Source organism: Oryctolagus cuniculus, chromosome 15 (genome assembly GCF_051225735.1).
Source record: "Oryctolagus cuniculus isolate XC-2025 breed Fujian yellow rabbit chromosome 15, ASM5122573v1, whole genome shotgun sequence".
Lineage (NCBI taxonomy): Eukaryota > Metazoa > Chordata > Mammalia > Lagomorpha > Leporidae > Oryctolagus > Oryctolagus cuniculus.
Window position 1 is genome coordinate 31,262,483 of NC_142881.1, and position 24,675 is coordinate 31,287,157.

General features: G+C 40.1%; 1 protein-coding gene across 9 annotated transcripts in view; it reads left to right on the forward strand.

The window, feature by feature from the left end:
- Positions 1-24,675, forward strand: part of HPSE2 (heparanase 2 (inactive)) — a 716,512-nt gene that overhangs the window by 568,245 nt on the left and 123,592 nt on the right. For all 9 annotated transcript variants that reach the window (XM_002718623.6, XM_089314560.1, XM_089314564.1 and 6 more), the window contains one exon: positions 2,259-2,373. In XM_002718623.6, the coding sequence (XP_002718669.1) occupies positions 2,259-2,373 (115 nt within the window). The remainder of the gene's footprint in view (positions 1-2,258; positions 2,374-24,675) is intronic.

Genomic DNA, 24,675 nt, shown 5'->3' on the forward strand with positions numbered 1-24,675 from the left:
GGGCTGAATGTTGAAGAATAGGGTTCCTAGGATCCAGTTTTTGTGGTTTTTTTTTTGCTTTCAAACTTTTATTTAATGAATATAAATTTCCAAAGTACAGCTTATGGATTACAATGGCTTCCCCCCATAACATCCCTCCCACCCGCAACCCTAGCTTTATCCACTCCCTCTCCCCTTCCATTCACATCAAGACTCATTTTCGATTCTCTTTATATACAGAAGATAAGTTTAGCATACATTAAGTAAAGATTTCAACAGTTTGCTCCCACACAGAAACATAAAGTGAAAAATACTGTTTGAGTACTAGTTATAGCATTAAATCTCAATGTGAAGCACACTAAGGACAAAGATCCTACATGAGGAGTAAGTGCACAGTGACTCCTGTTGTTGACTTAACAAATTGACACTCTTGTTTATGGCCTCAGTAATCACCCTAGGCTCTTGTCATGAGCTGCCAAGGCTATGGAAGCCCCCTGAGTTCATTGACTCTGATCATATTTAGACAAGGCCATGGTCAAAGTGGAAGTTCTCTCCTCCCTTCAGAGAAAGGTACCTCCTTCTTTGATGACTCATTCTTTCCACTGGGATCTCACTTACAGAGATCTTTCATTGAGGTTTTTTTTTTTTTTTAATCCCCAGAGTGTCTTGGCTTTCCATGCCTGAAATACTCTCATGGGCTTTTCAGCCAAACCCGCATGCCTTAAGGGCTGATTCTGAGGCCAGAGTGCTGTTTAGGACATCTGCCAGTTTTATGCAGATAAATTTCAGCTTAAAGAGTACTGAGCACCTGCAATGTTCCAGGAACTGTGATGGGTGTTTTGGGTACAAGCTCAAACATTGTGTCTATGCTTGAAGAGTTCATAGCTGAAGAGAAGGAATAGAAATAAGCAAATTACCACTTGGTGGGCTCCCAGAGAGTATGAATAGGATTCTGCGGAAGTAGAGAGGGAGGTACTACTTCTGGCTGTAGCAGCAGAGTTTAGAAGAATATGACACTGGAAATTAGTAGATGGAAAGACAATTGCTAGATGAAAAGAGGTGGGTTATAGGAGAAGAGGAAAGAAACTTTAAGCAGAAATTAAAACAGTTTCAGGTTAGTATGAGGAAACATAATGTATTTGAGTAGCCAGGAGTAGTTTCTTATGGCTTTAGAGCCTGTGGAGAATAGGAGAGGGCAGAAGAGGTAATAGATGAACCTGGACACACACATGTGCTTGAAGCAGATTGGGAAATACCCTGCCTTTCATATGGGGAAGACTGAAGATGTAAGACATATTTATTACATAAACGGTCACATTGGAGTCAGAAATTTCTGTCAGTTTCATAATTAGGGGGAGGAGAGACAGAGAGAGAAGAGAATGAAAATGAGAGTGAATGGGTGGATGAATGAATTGAATGTGTATATTATGAGGCAAGATCAGCCATGGGTGATGGGAGAACCAAGAGGGCAGTGTTATTGAAAGATGACGTACTCTGGAAAGCAGCTGTTTGGTATAGTGGTGTACATGGTAAGTGTGTGAGCGGTGCAAGTACTTCATTATAACATACTTGTATGTGTGAAGGTAGCACTTGAATCCCTGAATAATTAATTATAGTGCCAAGGAAAATTATTATTGCATCAACACCTGACAGTGATATATATGAATATGAGTCATGCAAATGACTGAGGTACATTTGCATGGCTCATGGGAGTCCATAGTTTAGGAGCCCATGAAAGGTGTGTGTATGGTGGCAGAGAGTAAAAAAGGGAGTTTGGGATGGAACTGATATTGTGTGTGCTCCTGTGATTGTATATCTTGTGACCAAAGGGATGGCATTAGGCTTAAAAGTGGCCTGGTATTCATCAATACAAAATAAGTTATTAGCAATAATGACTTCATAACCAAGGGAAGTCATTGTGCTCCCCTGGATCTCCACTTCTTTTCCTGTAAAATGAAGAATTTGCATCTGATAATCTCCAAAAATCTTATAATTTCTTTTATTTTGCATTTTATTAATATAAAGGAACAATGTTATTCAAAGATATTATTCTAAGAATATTTATGCTTACTTCCTGCTTTCTTAATTTTTAAGATAACAAATTTTTAAATTACCTTATAGTCAAAGTCTTAATGCTCTACTACAATTTTCTCCTTTAAAGTACTGGATAAATTTGGTTATAGAGGATTGGTGTGCACTTGTATGTTGTAATCAATTTGTATAGATATATTATATGCCATTAAAAATATATTGATGTAGCTTCTTCCATTGCATTTTAGATGGTTGAACACTTTGGGAATGCTGGCCAACCAGGGCATTGATGTAGTGATACGGCATTCATTTTTTGACCATGGATACAATCACCTTGTGGACCAGAATTTTAACCCATTACCTGTAAGTGTGGGATAAAGATTCCCAGATCTTTTTCCATAGCATTCATTTCTTTTGATTATACCTTGTTCTACGCTAAGTTTTTCTCCTGTTGCTGTCACTAGTTAATTTCATAAATTGGATAGCATTTCTTGTCTTTCTTGCCTTGACTGATTTCACAGACTTAGACTATACCACAACGCATCTGGATGTGTACCTACATGTTTATGCAGGTATGATATATGTTTATTACAATTATTTTAGCAAACCTTATGCAGTTGAGATTCCACATCTACTTGTGGCCTGTTTGAACTCTGCTTGACAGTCATTTTTTTCCAGATTGTTTTCTTTTCGTGCTAATGGGAGACTTTGTTTAATGTCAAATGCAGCATGTTGAAAGCAGATGGGTAGTGCTAGCAACATCAGATACAGTGGGAATCCATCTCTTGGAGAGTGGTTGGAGTGTACTTAGTTGCATAGTTAGATATTGAACCCCACATGACAGTGAGGGTTTTTGCCTGGTCTCTCAAGGACAGAGGAGACTAGAGCAGCATGAGGAAAGCAGAGATTGGTGATTGTCTGGTGACCCTATTGGACAGTCAGAGAAATCCTGCTTAGCTCAGGAAAGCTATACTTACCAGAAATACAGCGGGGGTTATCCCTTTTCACAGACATCATGGTCACTGGGAAAGGTTAGACTCCCTTCATCAATTCATAGAGTTTCAGAGCTGGGGTTCCCCTAAGTTACCAGTTCCACATCATTGAATAGAAGGAAGAGGGATTGCAGAGACAACCTCAGACTCTAGTTCTGTGTCCTGGTCCAGTGCTCTTTGTACAGAATTACTGACGCATGGGTATAAACAAGCCCAAATGGGAACCAGTGATTTCCCTACCATTTGCTTCCATCTACCTATTTCTACCCCATTCCCTCCATCCTCCTAGCTCTGAATTACGAGGCTTCTAACCCAAGACAGGAAATAGCCTAACACCAGTAGCACCATTTCCATGTCTCACAAGAATCCCTCTAGGTTGGAATGGAATACCAAGTAAGTCTTGTATCACTAGGGTTCCATGACTCCAAGACTGCAGCTAAATCATAAATGTGAAACCAATCGCCACAGTTGCTTTTCTCCACAGGACAAAGATACCTCCTGCGAAGTGTGTTGGGGAGAGGTTTCAGTGGAAAGAGGTAGAGAGAGCTTTCACTTTGAAATCATACAGGGTTTTTTGTGGTTTTCTTTTCTTTTTTTTTTTTTTTTTTTTTTTTTGGCTTGTAAACTTGTAGAAATTAAACAAAATAGGAAAGTATCTATGAAGTATAAGCATTAAACAAATATTATGTCACACAGCAGTAAATATTTGTTGAATATCAGGCACTAAGGAGGAGACTAGTAATATATAAATGAATAAATAAGCAATAGATTACTGTGACGACTGCTGCAGCACACATAAACAGGAAAGGCTCCTCTGACAAGATGTCATGTGTGCCAAGAGCTCGAGGACAGAGAGGAGCCAGCTCTCAGGCTTTGCAGAACTTTCCAGGTGGGGAAAGAGGCTAACACAAAGGTGCCGGGCAAGAACAAACTTGGCATATTGGAGAACACACGAGAATATCAGAGTGACTGGGGTATGGCAGAGAAGGGGGAAACTAGGCAGGTAGAGTTCAGATCATATAGGCTTGATAAGCTGAAAGGAGTTTGGATTTTATTTTTTAAGAAGTAAAAGGAAGCTTTAATCGAGGAAGTAACTTGTTGTAACTTACATTTTTAAAAGATGCTGGCATATTTAGTGCATGAAATGTTACAATTTTTAAGTTATGCAGACAATACTTAATAATTTACAGATCATTTTCCTGAAGTATATCATTAATGCTTCAAAAATTCTGTCCTTCCTTTTTCCTTCTTTCCTTTGTGCCTTCCTTCACTTGTTTAAATTTCATTCATTCTTCTTGACCATGCACTGTGAGCTGATTGCTATTCCTGGCATTGGGCCACTGTGGTAAACCAAAACAATAAGGTTCCTGAACTCTCAGTATTTATAATGTAGTAAAGTGTACTGAGAAATGGAAAATAAATAAACACATGAAGAAGATAATTGCAGTTTCACATAGTTGCTCTGAAAAAAGCGTGATGAGATAATACAACTATTTATACTCATTCTACTGACAAGAAACTGATATTCTATGAAGTTACTAAGTGATTTATCCAAGGTCAGACAAGAAGAATCAGAACTCTCAGAGTGTGTAAATTCTAAATCCCAATTTCTTTTCATACGATTTCTTGTAATACTGTCCTGGGTCTCTTTCCTGTGATCTTAGAGCAAATTTTGCCTTAGAATTGAGTCTACAGATTAAAACAGGTATATTAGAGAATTGAAAAAAGAAAACAGGATAGAAAAAGATAGTCTTTGAATGAATAGAAATCTTCATTTCCAGGGTTGGACAAACCTGGATTTCATACCAACCCTCTATGTACCTTGCATGGCCATGTGTGACCTAAACTCACAAGTTCTCGTGACTTTTTCTTCCCAAATGAGAAGTGACTTCTTTCACTTGCTTCCTTGCTTCCAGTGACTTCCTTCACACAGATGGCACAACAAGCCTCGGTGGCTCTGCATTGATAGCAGAGCTCATAGAAGCTCACAGGGAGCTAAGACAAGTCCCACTGATTGAGCACAAAGGCTCAAATGATCTGGGCAGCTGTATCTTTGGAAACACCAAGCTCTAATAAATAAACCATATGTAAAATCACTTTTAAAGGTAGCAATCTTTCTTTTCACTAATAAATTCTGTGCTTTATAAGCAGAGAAGTTGGCATCTGGGAGATTGTGTCCTAAGTCTGCCTTGGAAAGAGTTTAGTGCTAGACCAGGGCACCAATCTGACAGACATTGTCAGCAGGCCCCTGGAATGTGTAATGGAGACAGACCTGGAAATCATATTGGTTGCCACTTGAGAGAGTTGTGCAAAAGATAACCAAACACTGCCAATAAAAACTTGTGGATTTTACATCGTGATTAAATCTTCAAGAGGGTTTGTTAAGAGTTAAAGGGATTAATGAGTTGTGTTTTGGTTGCTTCCCAGAAAAATCAGTATTTTCTGTTCCAGTTCCTTCAAATCCCGCTCAGTACATTTCAAGAAAGGATCTGAATAGCAAATAGTGTCTTGTTTTTGTTTTTGTTAGTTCTTAGATGAACTCAGAAAAAGTGAGCATTTCAGCCTTCTGATTCCTCAACCAGTATCCCAGATTACCCCTCCCTCTGCTCACTCATTTGACCCCAGTTTGTACCATTTCAGCCCAACTCTGGCAGCACTGCTCCAACAGCTCCAATGTATGTTAAGAGAGAATATGAGGCTGCTCTTTATTTAAAAAAAAAAAAAGATTTATTTATTTGAAAGTCATAGTTAGAAAGAGAGATCTTCCATCTGCTGGTTCATTCCCCAAGTGGTCACAATGCCAAGGCTGAGCCAGGCCAAAGCCAGAAAAGCCAGGAGCCAGGAGCTTCATCTGGGTCTCCAGGTGCTGCTTTTCCCATGCCATTAGCAGGAAGCTGGGTCGGAAGTAGAGCAGCTGGGACACGGACCAGTACCCAAATGGGATGCCAGCATTGCAGCAGCTTCACCTGCTAAGCCACAAAAAAACTTGTCCCTAGAAAGATCATTTTCAACTACATCCCGTGTTCTTCACAGGAGCTTCTCTAGAAAAGTGCTCTCTCTTCTCCTGTTGTACGATTTTGCTTCTCCTGGGAAGAGAACACTTAGCTCAGCCATGCTAAATCACTAGACTCCCAGCCTTTTCCCCTGACCCCCCTCCCACTGGGAAAGAAAGGATGTGCGACTCTCCACAGCCAGTCAGTCACAGACTCCCTTGGGAGTAGGTGATGTATGTGCAGAAGAGATCTCACATTTGGTGGACGTAGTCCAGACTCCACCAGTCACAGGCATTTCTCCTGAGAGAGGGCTTTGGAATCTAGCATGCTGCTTTAAAAAAAAAAAAAAAAAAAAAAAACTTGATTTACAGAGCTTTCAGGGAAAGGAATGGTGAATTATTAGTCAACATCTTCGTAATTCTCATAGCAGGCTAGCAAAAACAGTCTTCACACAAACATAATTCAACTCGTGGATCATTGACATCTCAAATGTATCAGACTCTAGGCCGGCGCCGCGGCTCACTAGGCTAATCCTCCGCCTAGCGGCGCCGGCACACCGGGTTCTAGTCCCGGTCGGGGCGCCGGATTCTGTCCCGGTTGCCCCTCTTCCAGGCCAGCTCTCTGCTGTGGCCCGGGAGTGCAGTGGAGGATGGCCCAGGTGCTTGGGCCCTGCACCCCATGGGAGACCAGGAAAAGCACCTGGCTCCTGGCTCCTGCCATCGGATCGGTGCGGTGCGCCGGCCGCAGCGCGCCGGCCGCGGCGGCCATTGGAGGGTGAACCAACGGCAAAGGAAGACCTTTCTCTCTGTCTCTCTCTCTCACTGTCCACTCTGCCTGTCAAAAAAAAAATAAAATAAAATAAAAAAAAAATGTATCAGACTCTGTGCTAGGCATTCTACAGGTATGCATGTAAATAAGACAGTACAGAGCTGATAATTTGAAGTGTGTTTCTGGAATTACAATTCAGGGCCCTCTATTTAGAAAAAAATAAATCTAGATCACACTGAAGTGCCTTTTCCATAGTGGGCGTAATGGTGCAAATGTTTGCTGTCAGTCTTTCTTTTTGCCTACTATCCCTGCCAAATAATAATAACCATTCAGTTCAGCTCAGTGCACATTTATTGAGCACTGCAGTGTGCATTGGTCATGGATTGGAGCACAATTTACTAGGCTATAATGAGGTTTAATGTAAGGCCGCAATTCCCATAGCAACGTGATTTGCACCGAGATAATCACTGTTCAGATGTCACTTGGCCATTGAAAAGAAACTTTGACTTGTACTGATGCCTGTTTAGTTCAGTTTGTTAGTATAACACAAGGTCCTGTGACAATATCCTGGTTGCTTCATCCTTGTTTCCCTTTAAAGTGTAACATTCACTTACACACTATGGCCATGGTGTGGACACAGGATCATCTTTCAGGGGTGGGGAACCTTTGTTCTGCCAAGTGCCATTTGGATATTTACATATCATTCACGCATCATACAAAATTATCAACCCCAAAGTTAGCCTGCTAAGATTTACTGAATTTCTAATCTTGCCTACAGTTGCCTTCTTGGGGCCAGGTCAAATGATTTCCTCAACCCTGGAAACCTTTCCTTTTCCTAGGGAAGAACCCCCACAGCTACAAACCCATGCCCCATTGATACTGGAGTGATGCAAGACCACCACCCATTTAGGAGGTGTCCCTAGGAGCAGCAGGAGCCTAAGACTATGGCAAGAATCAAGGGCCATAGTCCTAGCTCTGCCATTAGTTAGATGTGTATCTTTAGGTTCCAGTTTCTCATCACTTAAATTGCGATAAAAATTTCTGCTCTACCTTCTTCCAAAATTTATTGTTACTGTCCATGAGAAAATTAGGTATGTCAATAGGATTCTGATTTTGTGTATACATATGCATATAAAATTACTGGAAGGAACATAATCTATATCTAAATTATATGTACATAGATTTATGATATTGATAATATCTACATAATCTATATCTAAATGATAAAGTAGTTTTCTTTGGATGGTAGGATATAGGCAGTTTTTATTTCCTTTGTGGATTCTTTTTTTTTTTCTATGTAAAATTGTTTCAGTCAACATTATTGCTTTTGAAACCTCAAATAAAGTAAAGGCCATTTTTTAGAAATTATATATTCATTTTAAAGACAACAAGATAAAGACGGACAGATAGAGATCTCCCATCTGCTGGTTCATTCCTCAGGTGAATGCAACAGCGGGAAGCACCCAATTACTTGAACCTTCATCTGCTGCCTTTATAGAATGAACATTAGCAGGAAGCTGGAGTTGGGACCAGAGCCAAGACTCAAACCTCAGTTTGCTGATAAAAGACACAGACATCCCAAGTAGTGTATTAACAACTGCACAAAGGATATTTACAGGTTATTAAAAAAAAGCATTGAAAGAATTAAATATCCTATATAAAGAGCTCAGCAAATATGATCTCAGTTTCATCATTTATCAATCATATATCAATCATATTTCACCCATAAGCGCCTATTACACTCATGCTGTATGCTAAGCAGCATGCTAGATACTGAAGACACTTTCCTTGTACTCATTGAACTTATGGTATAGATGGGGAGACAGATATGTGAGCAGGGACTATGGAAGAAAGACTGTAGTAGGATGGAAGAGGACTGCAGAATGAGATCTGTGTAGGACTGGGGCAGAGCACCCAGGAAGGTTTTCTGGAGGAGACCAGTGCCCGCGCTGCGTCCTGAAGAAGGGCAGGTTTTCCGTAGAAGAGTTTGGGTCTGCAGAGATCTTCCAGAAGCAACAGCATGTGCCGCGGTTCAGAGGCATTCATTTTCCAGTGAGTCATGGTGGATGAATTATGAAAAATTAGTTTGGAAAACTCTTCCCATTGCTGTCCAGTGGCCACACAGGGTGTGTGAAAATTAAAGAATTTCAAAGCTGCAGACCTGGGGGTGGTAAGAAGCCAGGAGGAACAAAACCCAGCCAAACTAGCCTGTGACTTGTTTCTTAGTATAGTCTCTTTTCTCTTTCTTTTCTTTCCCGTGGGAGCCATCAGGAAGATGAAAGCAGCAGAGTGTACCTGGTTAGAGGTAGCTGTGATGTGAAACTCAATCTTCTCATTAGGAGCCCTGACAAAGACTTCTCCGTGTGCAGCCTTCCTTTGTGGGAACTTGCGGCTGCTGAGAGAAGGGCATCCTTGGCTGCAGGATCAATCACTGAGACTCACATTGGCTCCACGTCAGTGGCCAAAGGACCTGGGCTGCGTGCCCAGTGGACATGACTGGCTTGCTTCTTTCCTCCTGTGTGCCTCTAACTCCTGGCTTCTCAGATCAGCGCCGGTGCTGTGCTCCTCCTAACTAGGAAGGGACCTCATTTGCTTTTACTTTGAAGATCTTCTGATTGTTTTTTTTACTATCAGTTCTTATTCTTTACTTACTTAGCAACCTGAGCAGTGTGTATAGGATGTCAGCAGCACATACTAGCAGTTCTAATAGCTCACCCAGATGGAAGCTGCTGAGGCAGTAGAAAGAACTCTGACATGACCTTAGAAGATGCAGGCTCAAAATGCAGGGCCACAATTTTTTAGTCACATGAGTCTTCATTTCCTCCCCTGTAACATGGGTTAGCTGTGCTGGGGCTGGAGAGCAGGGGTTATCTGAATGTACACTTAAGAGTATGGCTTTGGAATCAGACTGACTTGTCTTTTAAATCCAGCTGTATCTACCATCTATACGTCCTTGGATTCACTACTAATCCTCACTAAACACCAATCTCCTCTCTTATAAAATAGAGACAATAATAATGTCTATCTCTGAAGGTTGGAAAGAATTAAATGAACCAATGGATGTGTCTTATACTACATGGTATCCACTCAGTAAATGTTAATATGATGTATTTATCTCACTGTAGTGCATTTGAATATTTATAGAGAGATCTAAAAATCAACTCCAAGTATTAACGGTTAAAGTATGAAAGGTAGACAGATTTTTGGTAAAAGTTAAATTACTAGAATATTAGAGGGAAAAAGGAAAGTTGTGATTTTTTGTACTTGAGAGGAATTTGTACTTGAGACTGCAAATGGTTAAAGACAAACTAAAAATTATATTTTATTTCCCTGCAGAGAAGATGCTGCCACTCTTCTCCCTGTGAAGGTAATTAGGCAGTAACCAGGCTGCAACACCAGCTCTACACCTTCATTTGGTATTTATAAATGGTCAATAAACCCTGGAAACCATGGTGTGTTCCCTCAAAGTGCTAATGACAGCACATTATGTGAATCACTGAAAAGCAACAATTGAAAACCCCACTCTGCTATCAGCCATTTATATTGTTCCCAGATTGCAATACTGAGGGATTACAGATACAGTGAATTGTGTGACAACCTGGATAAATTAGGGAGGAGAAGCAATTACAGCTTCACGCTGCTTGAGCTTGTGAGCATGGTGTGCCACCCTTGCAGCCTGCGAGGAGGAGGAGCATGTGCAGCTCTGGAATGAGAATAACTGCACCACTCCTAACCTCATCAGCTCACCAAAAACACTAAAAAAAAAAAATTACAATAATCGGACAAGAAAAAGGAAGGCACAGTGGTGTCTGGTTATAACCTTTGGGACCCAACACACAAGTCTGTTAAAAGTGACCAGGAGGAACCAAGATTCTGCCGTTTCCTAACTCAGTCATGTATTTGCAACTGTTTAACTAAGAGCAAGTGTATTTTTAAAAAATAGAACTAGGATAAACAAACATATATTCTTTTTAGTTGTTATTTAAATGCATTAAACAAATTTTTAATTTTTTTAAAAAAATTTATCAGTTTTTAGTACTTCAGTCACTTTCAGTTGTTACCAATCCCTACTTATTTTATCTCTGGTTTGGTTTTAAGTTTTGAAAAAGATTGAATAGAATACAACATTTTACAGATGCTTGTATTCCATTTTGAAAGGCAGAGTTGGGGCCAGTGTTGTGGCATAATGGATAAGGGCACTGCCTACAACGCTGGCATCTTGTACAGTCACTGGGTTCGAGTCCTGCCTGCTCCACTTCCAATCCAACTCCCTGCTGATGGCCTGGAAAAGCATCAGAGGATGGCCCAAGTACTTGGACCCCTGCACCGATTTGGGAGACCTGGAGGAAGATCCTGGCTGTTGGCTTCAGCTTGGCCCAGTCCTGACTGTTGCAGCCATTTGGGGATTGCATCAGCAAATGGAAGATCTCTCCCTATGACTTTTTCTCTCTCTCTCTGTAGCTGTGGCTTTCAAATAAATAAAATTAATTTTTTTAAAAAAGAAAGAGTTATAGAGGGAGGGATGGGGGGAAACAGAAATAACAGACGTCTTCCATTTGCTGGTTCACTCTCCAAATGGCCACAACAGCTGGCACTATGCCAAGCTGAAGCCGGAAGTCCAGAACTCCATCCAGGTCTCCCATGTGGATGACAGGGACCTACCTACTTGGGCCATCTTCTGCTGCCTTCCCTGGCACATTAGCAGGAAGTTAGATTGGAATTAGAATAGCTGGGACTCCAGTGGCACTCAGGTATAGGGTGCCTGTGCCACAAATGGTGCCTTAACCACTGCACCACAACACAGTCCACCATTCTGACTCTAAACTCGACTTGAGAAGACCTGCCTTCATCTTGATGATAATTCCCCTACAGCCTTTCTTCATTAGAGAAGTAGTTCTCAAGCCTGGCTATATGTTATAGCCATCTAGGGAGCTATTAAAAATACCTGTGTTCAGGCCACAGTCCCAAAGACCCCAAGCCAGTTAATCTGTAGAGAATCCCAGATGTTGCTGTGTTTTAGTCTCCCAAGTGAGTCTAATGTGTAGCCAGGATTCAGAACCACTGGGTTATAGGCTTCCATTTACTTAGAATAGAAATTAACCTTTACTCCTCTGTACTCAATGCTTACTTCAATTATCAAGATATAAACAAAATATTTAGAATTTTCTATTAATTATCCAATTGAAAAAATTAATTTAATATTAGGTGCCAGACATTTATAGACTCTGAGAACATAGAGGTAAATGAGAAAGACAAGATTCCTGCCCTCAATGGAGATTATAGTCCAGAAGGGGAGACTAAAAATAGACAAGTAAATTAACAATTAATCATGAAATCAAGATTGCTGTGTAGGAAGTAAACAGGTGGCTAAGTTGAACAATGATGATGGGAGACCTCTTTGCACAGCGTGGCCAAGAAGTCTTCATGAAGAGGCAACCCTTTAAGGGCTGGAGGAAGAGCAGAGCCTTCTTTCAGAGAAGGCTCAGGCATACATCAGAGGCCATCCAGGCCTCGCAGATAATCCTAAATTAGGCACAGTGCACCCACAGCCAGATACCCTGCTTGGTACAAGTTCACTAAGATCTCCTGTAGCTGGTGACTTACTTGTCCTTGCAAGCAGCAACTGGTAAACCTCTTTGCTTTCTATCTGTTGCTGTTTATGTGAATAAGGTGGAGCATCCCACTGCCTGCCCCTGTGTCATGAATCTCTAACAACCTAATGCTTACTGTGTTTGCCATCACTGACCCAGCTGTCTCCGTGTGACCCTCTGTCACCTGTCATCAGGCTTTGAAATGAAAACAGGACATTTGGGAGTTTCTCATACTATTCTGTATTTCTGTGTGTTTACAAATTTCATTGATAATTGTTTTCATGTCCTCATGCCAGGTTGTTGTGACAAACAGTAAAACAGAACAATGTTTTAGCTGCTGTGAAATATAGAAAATGAAGTAAGATTTTTTTCTCTGCATGTTTACGATTTGTTCTGGGTGACAAAGCTGTGGAGAGACAGTTACTCAAAGAAAACATGTTCCTGAGAAAACTCCTTGTCCCAGGGCACTGCAGTGATGTGACAGCAAGAAGGGAGAGGGACTTAAGACAGATGGCAGATGACCTGGAAGACCGGGAGTACTGGATCTGAGTCCAGGTTCTGCTACCAAGTCACTTACTGTGTGGTGTTGAAAGTTCTTGGCCTGTCTTAAATGTGGAGGTTGAACCCAATGATATCATTCCCCCTAAGCTCTGACATTTTTTGATTCACCTTTAATATTTTCATATAATGTCTTTTTTTTTTTTTTTTTTTTTTGACAGGCAGAGTGGACAGTGAGAGAGAGAGACAGAGAGAGAAAGGTCTTCCTTTTGCTGTTGGTTCACCCTCCAATGGCCGCCGCTGCAGCCGGCGCACCGCGCTGATCCGATGGCAGGAGCCAGGATCCAGGTGCTTTTTCCTGGTCTCCCATGGGGTGCAGGGCCCAAGCACCTGGGCCATCCTCCACTGCACTCCCTGGCCATAGCAGAGAGCTGGCCTGGAAGAGGGGCAACCGGGACAGAATCCGGTGCCCCGACCGGGACTAGAACCCGGTGTGCCGGCGCCGCAAGGTGGAGGATTAGCCTATTGAGCCACGGCGCCGGCCTCATATAATGTCTTCAGGCACACCTCCCAGCTGGACTTAGATTAGTAAAACCTTTTAAAATAATTAAAATGCATGACTTCACTTTGAATTAATTCAACAAGTAACACTCTTTTCTTCAGGCTCAGGCAACCCTATTACAGCACTTACTGCTTCCTTTAATTGAGTTATGGGGTACATTTAATTTCCTCCCTGTGACTATAAGCACCAGGAAAATGGAAGTCACCTCTCCTGTTTATACCTTCCATGACGCTCTGAACATAGTGCTTACCAAACTCTAAAGATGTTCAGTGACTGGGATTCTGGGGCTACAGAAAGAATCAAGGCAGATTTTTAAAATTTTTTTCTAAATATAAAGAGAACAGATTTTATGCACACCATAGGTACAGTTCCAAGAAGACAACAACACTTTCTTCACTGCCCCTCCCCACTAACTCTCCACCCTCCTCTCTCGTCATCAGTTTTTGCAAAACAATAATTTCAATAATTCACAGGGTTATTTCACCCCTATTCACAGTATTCAACAAGCAAAAAGTAGAAAGACTACAGTTCACAGGAGTATAAACAAGAGCTAAAAATGACAAACATATAACATGACGTTCATCTCATTCTTATACATGTTTTGGTATTCTATATTAACTGCCACATATCAGAGAAAGCGTATGATATTTGTCTTTTTGAGACTGGCTTTAATTTTACTAAGAGTAATAATTTCCAGTTGCAGCCATTTCATTGCAAAAGAGAGGATTTCATTCTTCTTTTACAGCTGAGTGGTATTCTATAGTAAATATATATCACGTTTTCTTTATCCAGTCATCAGTTGATGGACATCTGGGTTGATTCTATATCTTAGCTATTTTGAATTGAGCTGTAATAAACACGGGAGTGCAAATAACTCTTTCATATTCTGATGATATTTCATTTGGGTAAATTCCCAGAAGTGAGATGGCTGGGTCATACGGGAGATTTATTTTCAGGTATCTGACAATCTCCATACTGACTTCTACAATGGTTGTACTACTTTACATCCCCACCAACAGTGGCTTAGGGTACCTTTTACCCCACATCCTCAAAAGCATTTATTATTTTTTTCTGTTTTTGGATGATAGCCATTTTAACTGGCTTGAGTTGAAACCTCACTGTGGCTTTGATTTGCATTGCCCTGATGGCTAGTTATCCTGAGCATTTTTTCATGTGTATGTTGGTCATTTGTATTCCATCCTTTGTAAATTGCTGGACATGTCCTCTGCCCATTTCTTAAATGGATTGTTTGTTTTGTTGTTGTTGAGTTTCTTGAGCTCTTTATAGATCCTGGATGTTAATCCTTTATCAGTTGCATAGTTTGCAAATATTTTCTCCCATTCTGTCAGTTGCCTCTTCACTTAGTTTAGTTTTTCCTTTGCAGTGCAGAAGGTTTTTGGCTTGTTGTAATCCCATTTGTCTATTTTTTCTTTGATTGCCTGTGCTTCTGGGGTCTTTTCCAAGAAATAGTTGCCTGTATCAGTGTCTTACAGAGTTTTCACAATGTTCTTTTCTAGTAATTTGATGGTATCAGGTTATAGATTTAGATTTTTAATCCATTTTGAGTTAAATTTTCTGCAAGATGTAATATAAGGGTATTGTCTCATACTTCTGCATGTGGAGATCCAATTTTCCCAGCACCATTTGTTGAAGAGACTGTCCTTTCTGTAGGGATTGATTTCAGCTCATTTTCAAAGACTAGTTGATTGTAGATGTGTGGATTAATTTCTGAAGTTTCTATTCTGTTCCATTGATCTACATGTCTATTTTTGTGTCAATATCAGGCTGTTTTGATTTTAACTTCCTTGTAGTATATTTTAAAGTCTGGTATTGTGATGCCTCTGGCTTTATTTCTGTTTAAAATTCCTGTAGGTATTCAAGATCTCTTCTGTTTCCAGATGAATTTTAGCATCATTTTTTCTAGATCTGAGAAGAATGTCATTTGTGTTTTGATTGGGATCACATTGAATCTGCAAATTGCTTTTGGTGTTATGAACATTTTGATGATATTAATTCTTCCAATTCTAGAACATGGGAGATTTTTCCAATTTTTATTATTTCTTCTATTTCTTTCTTTAATGTTTTGTGATTTACATTATAATGATTTTTCACATCCTTGGTCAAATTAATCAAGATATTTAAGTTTTATTGTAGCTATTGTGCATGGGACTGGTCTTACAAATCCTTTTCAGCCATAGCATTGCCTGTGTATACAAATGCTGTTGATTTGTGTGTGTGAATTTTATATCCTTCAACTTTGTCAGATTATCTTATAAGTTCCAATAATTTCTTAGTGATATATTTTTGTTTCCTTTTGTGTAGGATCATGTCATCTGCAAACAGGAATAATTAGACTTCTTCCTTTCTAATTGGAATCCCTTTGATTTCATTTTCTTGCCTAATGGCTCTGGCTAAAACTTGAAGAACTGTAGTAAACAGCAGTGGTGAAAGTGGGCATCTGTATCTGGTCCCAGATCTTAGTAGAAATGTTTATAACCTTTCCCCATTGAATCTGATGCTGGCAGTGAGTCTGTCATTTATTGTCTTAATTGTATTGTCTAGCCAATTTGCTTAAGGTTTTTACCATGAAAGGATGTAGTATTTTATCAAATGCTTTCTTTACATCTATTGAGATAATCATGGCATTCATTCTTCAATTTGTTAATGTGATTTATCATATTTGTTGATTTGCATATATTGAACCATCCCTCCATACCAGAGATAAATTCTACTTGGCCTGGGTGAATGATCTTTCTGATGTGTTGTTGGATTAGATCACCTAGTATTTTGTTGAGATTTTCTGCATCTATGTTCAATATCAGTGATATTGGTTTATAGTTCTCTTTCTTTGTGGTATCTTTTTCTGGTTTTGTAATTAAGGTGATACTGGCCTCATAGAAGAAGGTTGGGAGGATCTCTCCCTTTCAGTCATTTTGAATAGTTTGAGGATAATTGGAATTGGTTCTTCTTTAAAAATTTGCTAGATGGGCTGGTGCTATAGTATAGTAGGGTAAGCCTTCACTTGTGGTGCCAGCATCCCGTATGGGCGCCAGTTCATGCCCTGGCTGCTCCTCTTCTGATCCAGCTTTCTGCCTATGGCTGGAATAGGAGGATGGCCCAGCTGCTTGGGCCCCTACACCCACAGGGGAGACCCAGAAGAAACTTCTGGCTCCTGGCTTTGGATTGGCCTGACTCCAGCCTTTGTGGCCATTTGGAGAGTGAACCAGCAGATGGATTTCCCTCAGTCTCTCTCTCTGTTTGTAGCTCTACCTCTCAAATTTTTTTTAATTAAAAGTTTGGTAAAACTCAACAGTGAAGTCAAGGCATATTTTTATTGTCAGGTGCTAAGTGCCTGCTGTACACTGAGAGAAAGTATAGCTTGCTGCTTAGAGCTTGGACTCAAGCGAGACAAATCTGGATGTGATTCTCAGCTCTACTGTCTACCTGCTATGTTATATTTGACAGATTTTCCATTATCCTCCATCATCTGTGTAATGGGGGATGCTAGTAGAGTTTACTCTGTAGAGTTCTTGTGAGGGCTTTACTGAACACCTGACACTTAGTAACAACATAGTAATATTACCATTGTTATATTTCTACATAGGTGAAAAGTATTAATTGAAATTTTAACATCTTGGGAAATATGGGATTACCTAGGAAACAGCCATCCTCCATAGTATTATACAGGTACAGGATTTTAATTACAACAGTGTCAGCTTGCACATAGAATGTGTTTTAGAATCTTCAGAATCCTTCACATCTTATTCATGCTCCACAAATATTTAATACTGGTTTTATTCTTTGGCTTCTTTGATTTTATTCATCATGTCCCTTTATAAGTTGCTATAGCTTACCTATACATTAATTCAGCTGACTTTCCCAGCTTCCTGATAAGGCAGGTAGGGTAGATATAGCCATCCTGGGCTGCCACACATGTGGGAGATCCAGATGGAGTTCCAGGCTCGTGGCTTTAGCTTGGCCCAGGCCCGGCTCTTGCAGCCATTTGGAAAATGAATGAGTGGACGATCTCTCTCTCTCTCTCTCTCTCTCTCTCTCTCTCTCTCTCTTTCTCACCCCCTCACTCCCTCTCCATGTCCCTTTCCCTCTATCTCTGTAACTCTGCCAGGTACTTCCAGTGATTCAGTGATTCTGAGCTCTATGGTTCTTCATTATTTCTTTATCTTCTCTGCCTAGTAGGTTCTGCCACAGCTTTGACAACTCTCAAATTCCTGGCAACTGTATCCCCTAGAGCCATGGCAGACAGAAGGAAGCAGAAAAATGCCTTCAAGGTAAAATAGAATGATCCCAGAACTAAAACCTGGGATTTAACAGTGGCTAATTTGTAGATTTATATTTTTACTGAATAATGAATGAAAAGAAGGAAGGAACAATTTTTAAATTTTTTATTTATAAAAAGGAACAAACTTCATGTATACAGTTTGAAGAGCATAATAATATGCCCTGCCCTACCCTCACTCCCACCCTTCCTCTTTCTTTCCTTATTTTTCTTTTAATTTTTACACTGATATACATTCAATTTTCTTTATAATCAGCAGCAGGTTAGTTTCACTGCTCATACCCAATATATTAAAAGAGCACTATTAGGTCCTTATCCCTCTATGCCAGTTATGTTGCCCCATTGATATCATACAATATGTGGGAATTTATTCCCACTTTCAAGAGGGAATTTTAAACCTCCTTCCCTAGAACCATAAACAGTACAGAACCATCCTCAATGTGTAACCATCTAATAATGGTTGGCAGATCTAAAAATCAATTAAATTGGTTGAAAGGGCCGTACCAAGACATTTTGCATCTTGAGGAAAGTTCCACAGTTGGCTCTGAAGGAATAAAGATCCTTAATACTCTTTCTTCATCTTTCTTCCTGAGAGATACTGAAAACATGCACTTTGCCATGAATGTGAACTGGTATTGACCCTTGTTCTTGGGGAAAAAGCAATAGACAAGGTGTTGACAATGTCCAAGACAGCATACGGGTGGCATCAGTCTTTGCAATGGATTTAGGTATAGTTATAATCTTGGTACAGTGGAGGCTACGGGGATAAAACTGAATTCAGTTGGGAATAATCTACCCTAAGTCTCCAGTTGCATTCTGGGAGGTAGATTGAAATACTGTGTCTCAATTATCTGTACTACCTTTTAGTACTTAGTAGTACTGATTTAGTGCTTATTAGTACTTATTTAGTGCTGAGGCTGGATTTCCCTTTCTTCTCCTGGGTTCCCTTGAGACAGAATAGAGAAGTGTGTTGGGAGTGATTTACATGTCCTCCTATATACAATCAGCCCACTAGATACCCCACTACTTCTCTACACGTGATTTTTCCCAATCAGGAGAATCCCTTCTGGATGTTATAAGTTTTCACAGCACAACCATGTAAAATATACACCAATATTCATGTAAAATATACACCAATATTCATGCAGCAGTGAAAACCACAACATGACACTGTCACTCTAGATTTATTTTTTCTATTGGAAACCTTGCCCAAATTTTATCAGCTGAGTTCAGAAGTCCTCTTTCCTGACCAAACAGGTAGTAGTAGGATAGTTGACTTGAGTATCTGTATCCAGCAGAGCTATCCATAACCATTGGAGTTCCATCCTCTTCAAAGTTTCCCAGCAAACTTGAATGAATATGAGTGTTGGTCCCCCTTGAAAGGGAGACTTCAGGACTTCCTCTGGTCATATTTCTCCTTAATACAGCTAGATTTGGGATAGAGGGAAGAAAAAAGATGTGGCACTAGGAGAGGGCACAATTCCATGTCAGTAAGCAAGGATTTGTATTGACATTGGATTCATTTTAAAATGTTTTATTGAGATATAATTAACATATCATAAAATTCAACCTTTAAAAGTCTATGATTTAATCACTTTTATTATATTCATAGAATTGTGCCTCTGACACCATAATCTATTTTAGAATAGTTTTCAAAAAGGAAAACTCACTGTTAGCAGTTACTCTCCATTGTCTCATCCTCTCTATCAGCCCCTGGAAAGTCCTAATCTCCTTTCCTTCTCTGCAGATTTTCCAGTTCTGGACATTTCACATAAATGGAGTCATACAATATGTGGCCTTATATCTGTCACCCTTCACTTAGCCTGTTTTCAGGGCCTTCTGTGTTATAGCACATGTCAATGCTTTATTCCCTTCTATGACTGAATAATATCCCATTGTATGAATATGCCACATTTTATTCATCTACTCATCCTTGATAGACACTATTCTGTTTCTATTTTGGGGCTATTGTGAAAAATTCTACAATTAAACATTTGCATATAATGTGTAGTGTGTGCTTTCATTTATGTTAGATATATATACATAGTGCTCATGGTTTGAATATTGGTGTCCCCTCCAGAATTCCTGTTGAAACTTAATCTCAAATGCAACAGTATTAAGAGGTGTGGCCTTTAAGAGGTGAATAAGTCAGCAGTGATCCACCCTTATGAATGGGCTTAGCACACTTATGAAAGGGCCCAAGATTGAAGAAAGATGCTCCTGCTCTTCAGAACCTTCTGCCGTGTGAGGTCCCAATATTCCTGTCCTCCAAGGATGCGGCGGCAAGATGCCATCTTCCAAACAGAAAGCAGTCCTGCTGGTGCTTTGATCTTGGACTTCCTAGCCTCTAAAACTTGAGAAACAAATCCCTATTCTTTATGAATTATTCAGTTTCAAGTCTTTTATTGTAGTATCAAAAGTGGACTAAAATACCTAGGAATGGAATTACTGGATCAATTGAAATCTTTAGATTATTGAAGAATTGTCAAACTAGTTTTACAAAACAGTTAACCATTTGTATTCCCATCAGCAATGCATGAGGATTCCAAATACTCCACACCTTCCCTTGTTGCTACTGTCTGCTTTCTGATTGTACCCACCATAATGGGTGGACATATTTGTATTTCCATATTGACTAATAATGTTGAGCATTTTTTCATGTGCTTATTTTCCATTTGTGAATCTTCTTGGAAGAAATGTCTATTCAAATTCTTTGACATTTTTTGGAGGAGGCAGGTTATGTTTTTATTGTTGAGTTTTAAGAATTACTTACAATGCAAGTCCTCTTCCAGGCAGATGATTTGCAAATATATGCTTCAATTCACAGTTGTTCAAAAAGACAGGTGTGTTCTTTTTATTCAAAAAGACAATGGTATTCTCTTTTTCTTTTCAAATACTTTGTTTTTTAGAGAATTTTAAGGTTTATAGCAACCTTAAGAGTAAGATACATAAAAGGAAATCTGTAAGTAAAATTGATACTTTGAGAAGCAATGACTTGAATAGCTCTTGTCTTGACTATCGAGGAACAATTTTTTTCTCTTCTTCATACTATTTGTTGAACTCTTTTCTTACAGAGAGTTAATAATATGTGTATAAAGTCAGTTGAAAATAGATCTCAGTAAAAAATAAGAGCAGGATTAAGAGAGGGAGGAGGAAGTTTGTAACTGTAAAGCTGTATAGTTCTGCATACACTCCTACACACTTCTTCTAAGAGTGCAGGGTTTTATATAAGATTTATTTATTTATTTGAAAGGCAGAGTTACAGAGAGGTAGAGACAGAGAGAGAGAGAGAGAGAGGTCTTCCATTTACTGGTTCACTCCCCAAATGGCCGCAACGGCCAGAGCTGTGCTCATCTGAAGGCAGGAGCCAAGAGCTTCTTCTGGGTCTCCCACGTGGGTGCGGGGGCCCAAGGGCTTGGGCTATCTTGTACTGTGTTCCCAGGCCATATCAGAGAATGGGATAGGCAGTGGAGCAGCCAGGTCTTGAATCAGCACCCATATGGGATGCAGGCACTGCAGGAGGCAGCTTTACCCACTACACCACAGCACCAGCCCATGGCAGTTAAAAAACTTGCCATGGGACCCCAAATCCCGTTAGGCAGGGTAGGTGGTAAAAATGCCATCTTAAGTGTTAAAAATGATCATATAAATAGGATCAAATGTCTAATAATAATAATAGAATTAAAAAGGAGAGAATGTCCCAACACGGGGAGCAGTCCACACAACAGACTCAAGGAATGACAGTTGCTTTAAGTAGCACTCTGACCTCAGAATCAGCCCTGGGTTGGCACCCTGGCTCACTTGGTTAATCCTGCACCTGTGGTGCCGGCATCCCATATGGACACCAGGTTCTAGTCCCTGCTGCTCCTCTTCCACACCAGCTCTCTGCTGTGACCCAGAAAGGATGGCCCAGGTGCTTGGGCCTCTGCACCCGCATGGGAGACTGGGAGGAGGCTCCTGGCTCCTGGCTTGGGACCAACGTAGTTCCAGATATAGCAGCCATTTGGGGAGTGAACCAAAGGTAGGAAGACCTTTCTCTCTGTCTCTTTCTCTCACTGTCTAACTCTATCTGTCAAAAAAAAAAAAAGAATCAGCCCTTTAAGCACCCTAGTCTGGCTGAAAAGCCCGTGAGAGCATTTCAGGCATGGAAAGCCAAGACACTGTGGTAAAAAATGTTCTACAAGAAGGATCTCTGTGATTGAGACCCCAGCAGAAGGAAGTGGCCATCAAAGAAGGATGCATTTTTCTCTAAAGGTAGGAAGGAACTTCCTCTTTGCTTATGTTTTTGTCTAAATACTGACACAGTTTTTCGATTCAAAAGGTTTCCATAGCCTAGGCAGCTGATGTCAAGAGCCTCAGGTGGCCACTGGCATTATACATAAGAGCTTTAATTGTTAAATTAACAACAGCAGTCACTGTGCACTAACTTGCCACGCAATACCTCTGTCCTCGAGTTATGAGAGTTAACTGCAAAACTTGTTTGTGTGTGTGCAAATTGTTGAAATCTTTAATTAATATAGAGTCGGTCTTCTGTGTATAAAGTTAATTGAAAATGAATAGTAACAGAGAATGGGACTGGGAATGAGAGAGGGAGGAGGAGGATGGTGGGAGTGGGAGGAGGAAGGTGGGTATGCTGGGAAGAATCACTGTATTCCTAAAGTACTTATAAGATCTGTATTCCTTAAATAAAAGGTTTCTGTGGGAAAAAAAATAGTAAGGTACAGGGATTTCCCAGATACTCCCTGTCCCCATACATGTGTTACCCGCCCCCTATTATCAATATTCCCCACCAGGCTGATACGTCTGTTACAACTGATGAATCTACATTGACACATCATAATCAACCTTGACAAGCCCAAGGTCAGACAAATCCAAACAGGCCCAGGCTTCAGAATACTCACAGTGCCAGTATGGCCACTAAAGCTCCAAGATTTAAAAAAGTCCATAGTTTACATTAGGGTGAACATTGCTGCTGTAAAATCTACAGTTTTAGACACATGCATCATGATACATATACACCCACCTACTGGAGGAACTCTTTGGTGTTTCCCAGGTTTTGGCAATTGTGAATGAGCTGCTATGAACATTCACCTTCAGGTTTTTGTGTAGACATATATTTTTGACTTATTTGGGTAAATACCAAGGAGACAATTACTGAATCCTATGATAAGAATACATTTAGTTTTGTAATAACCTGCTGAATTATCTTCCAAAATGGCTATACCCTCTTGAATCTCCACCAACAATGAGTGAAAGTCCCTGTTGCTCCACATCCTTATCCTTACCAATATTTGGTGTTTTCTTGCACAGTATAGTGGTTAATTTTATGTACCAGTTTGGTTAGGGTAAGCATTATTACTACGTGCTCAAACATAATTCTAGATATCTCTATGAATATACATGTAAATAATTTTGACATTGAAATCAGTAGACTGAATAAAGCAGATTATCCTCCACCATAGGGATGGGCCTCATCCAGTCAGCTGAAGGGCTTATTAGGAAAATGAATTTCCACCCCATTAGTATTTGTCTCTGGAAAACCCTAGCTAATACATATATCACCTAATATAAGGAATTTTATAAAATACTAACCATATTACATTATAGTTACTCTGTTCATTTCTTTTTCTCCTTTGCCCCCTTGAGAACGAGAAACATTTGAGTTCAAAGTGGCTGAAATCTTGGGTGTAGAATTTGTTTTAGTCATTGCTATCCTCCTCAGTGTAGTAGGAATCCTACAAAAATTTGTTGAATGAGAAAAAGTTTGAGTTGTGATTTCATAATTGGATTTCTTTAACCCTCCACCATTGCCTTCTCTAACACCTCAAATGAGCAAAAACCTATCTAGTATCTTTCAAGGTCCATCTCAACCTTTCTTACTTAGAGAATTTCTTAAATTCTCCTAAGTGAATGTTTTCGCTCTTCCTTCTAAGCCTCATTAGCATTTTTATCTGTATCCTTTTATGAATTTATTATATATGGAAGCTATAAATCATTTATAATTTATAATCATTTATAAATTTGTCCTATTTCCCTTCCAAGAATTTAAGTTCCTTGAGGGCAGGGACTTTGGTATGCTTATCCTTACATCTCCTATAGCATCCATTACACATACTTAATGTACACTCAAAAATTGTTTGATGAATTGAATTTTCTCAAACCAAGGTAGAGAATCACTGGTGCAAACATGCCAATTACTCACAACTACTCTCAAAGGTGTTTCTGATTATTAGTTAGCAGTTTAGACTCCCCTTGGGAAACATGGCCTTTTGTTAATGATCACTTTAACCACTACACATCAAGGAAGTAACTGGTTGCCTTTAAAAGGAGCCAACAGGGGCAGAGATTTGACACAGCAGTTAAGACATAACTTGGGATGCCCGCATCCCATATTGAAAAGCCTAGGTTTTGGGCCAGCGCTGTGGCATAGCTGGTAAAGCTGCCCCTGCAGTGCCACCATCCCATATGGGCACCTGTTCAAGTCCCAATTGCTCCACTTCTGATCCAGCTCTCTGTTATGGCCTGGGAAAGCAGTGGAAGATGGCCCAAATCCTTGGGCCTCTGTACCCATGTGGGAGACCTGGAGGAAATTCCAGGCTCCTGGCTTCAGATCAGCCCAGCTCTAGCTGTTGCAGCCATTTGGGGAGTGAGCCAGCAGATGGAAGACCTCTCTCTCTCTCGCTCTCTCTCTCTGCTTCTGTAACTCTGCCTTTCAAATAAATAATTAAATCTTTAAAAAAGAAAAGCCTGGGCTTGAGTCCCAGCTCTATTATCAATTCCAATGTCCTGATAATGCGCACACAAGGAGACAGTGGCTGATGGACCAAGTAATTGGGCCCTCGCACTCATGTTGGGAGACCTACATTGAGTTCCAGACACCTGGCTTTGGTCTGGGTCCAGCCCCAGCTGTTGCCAGCATTTGTAGATGGAAGATTCTCTCTTTCTCTCTCTCTCAAATAAAATT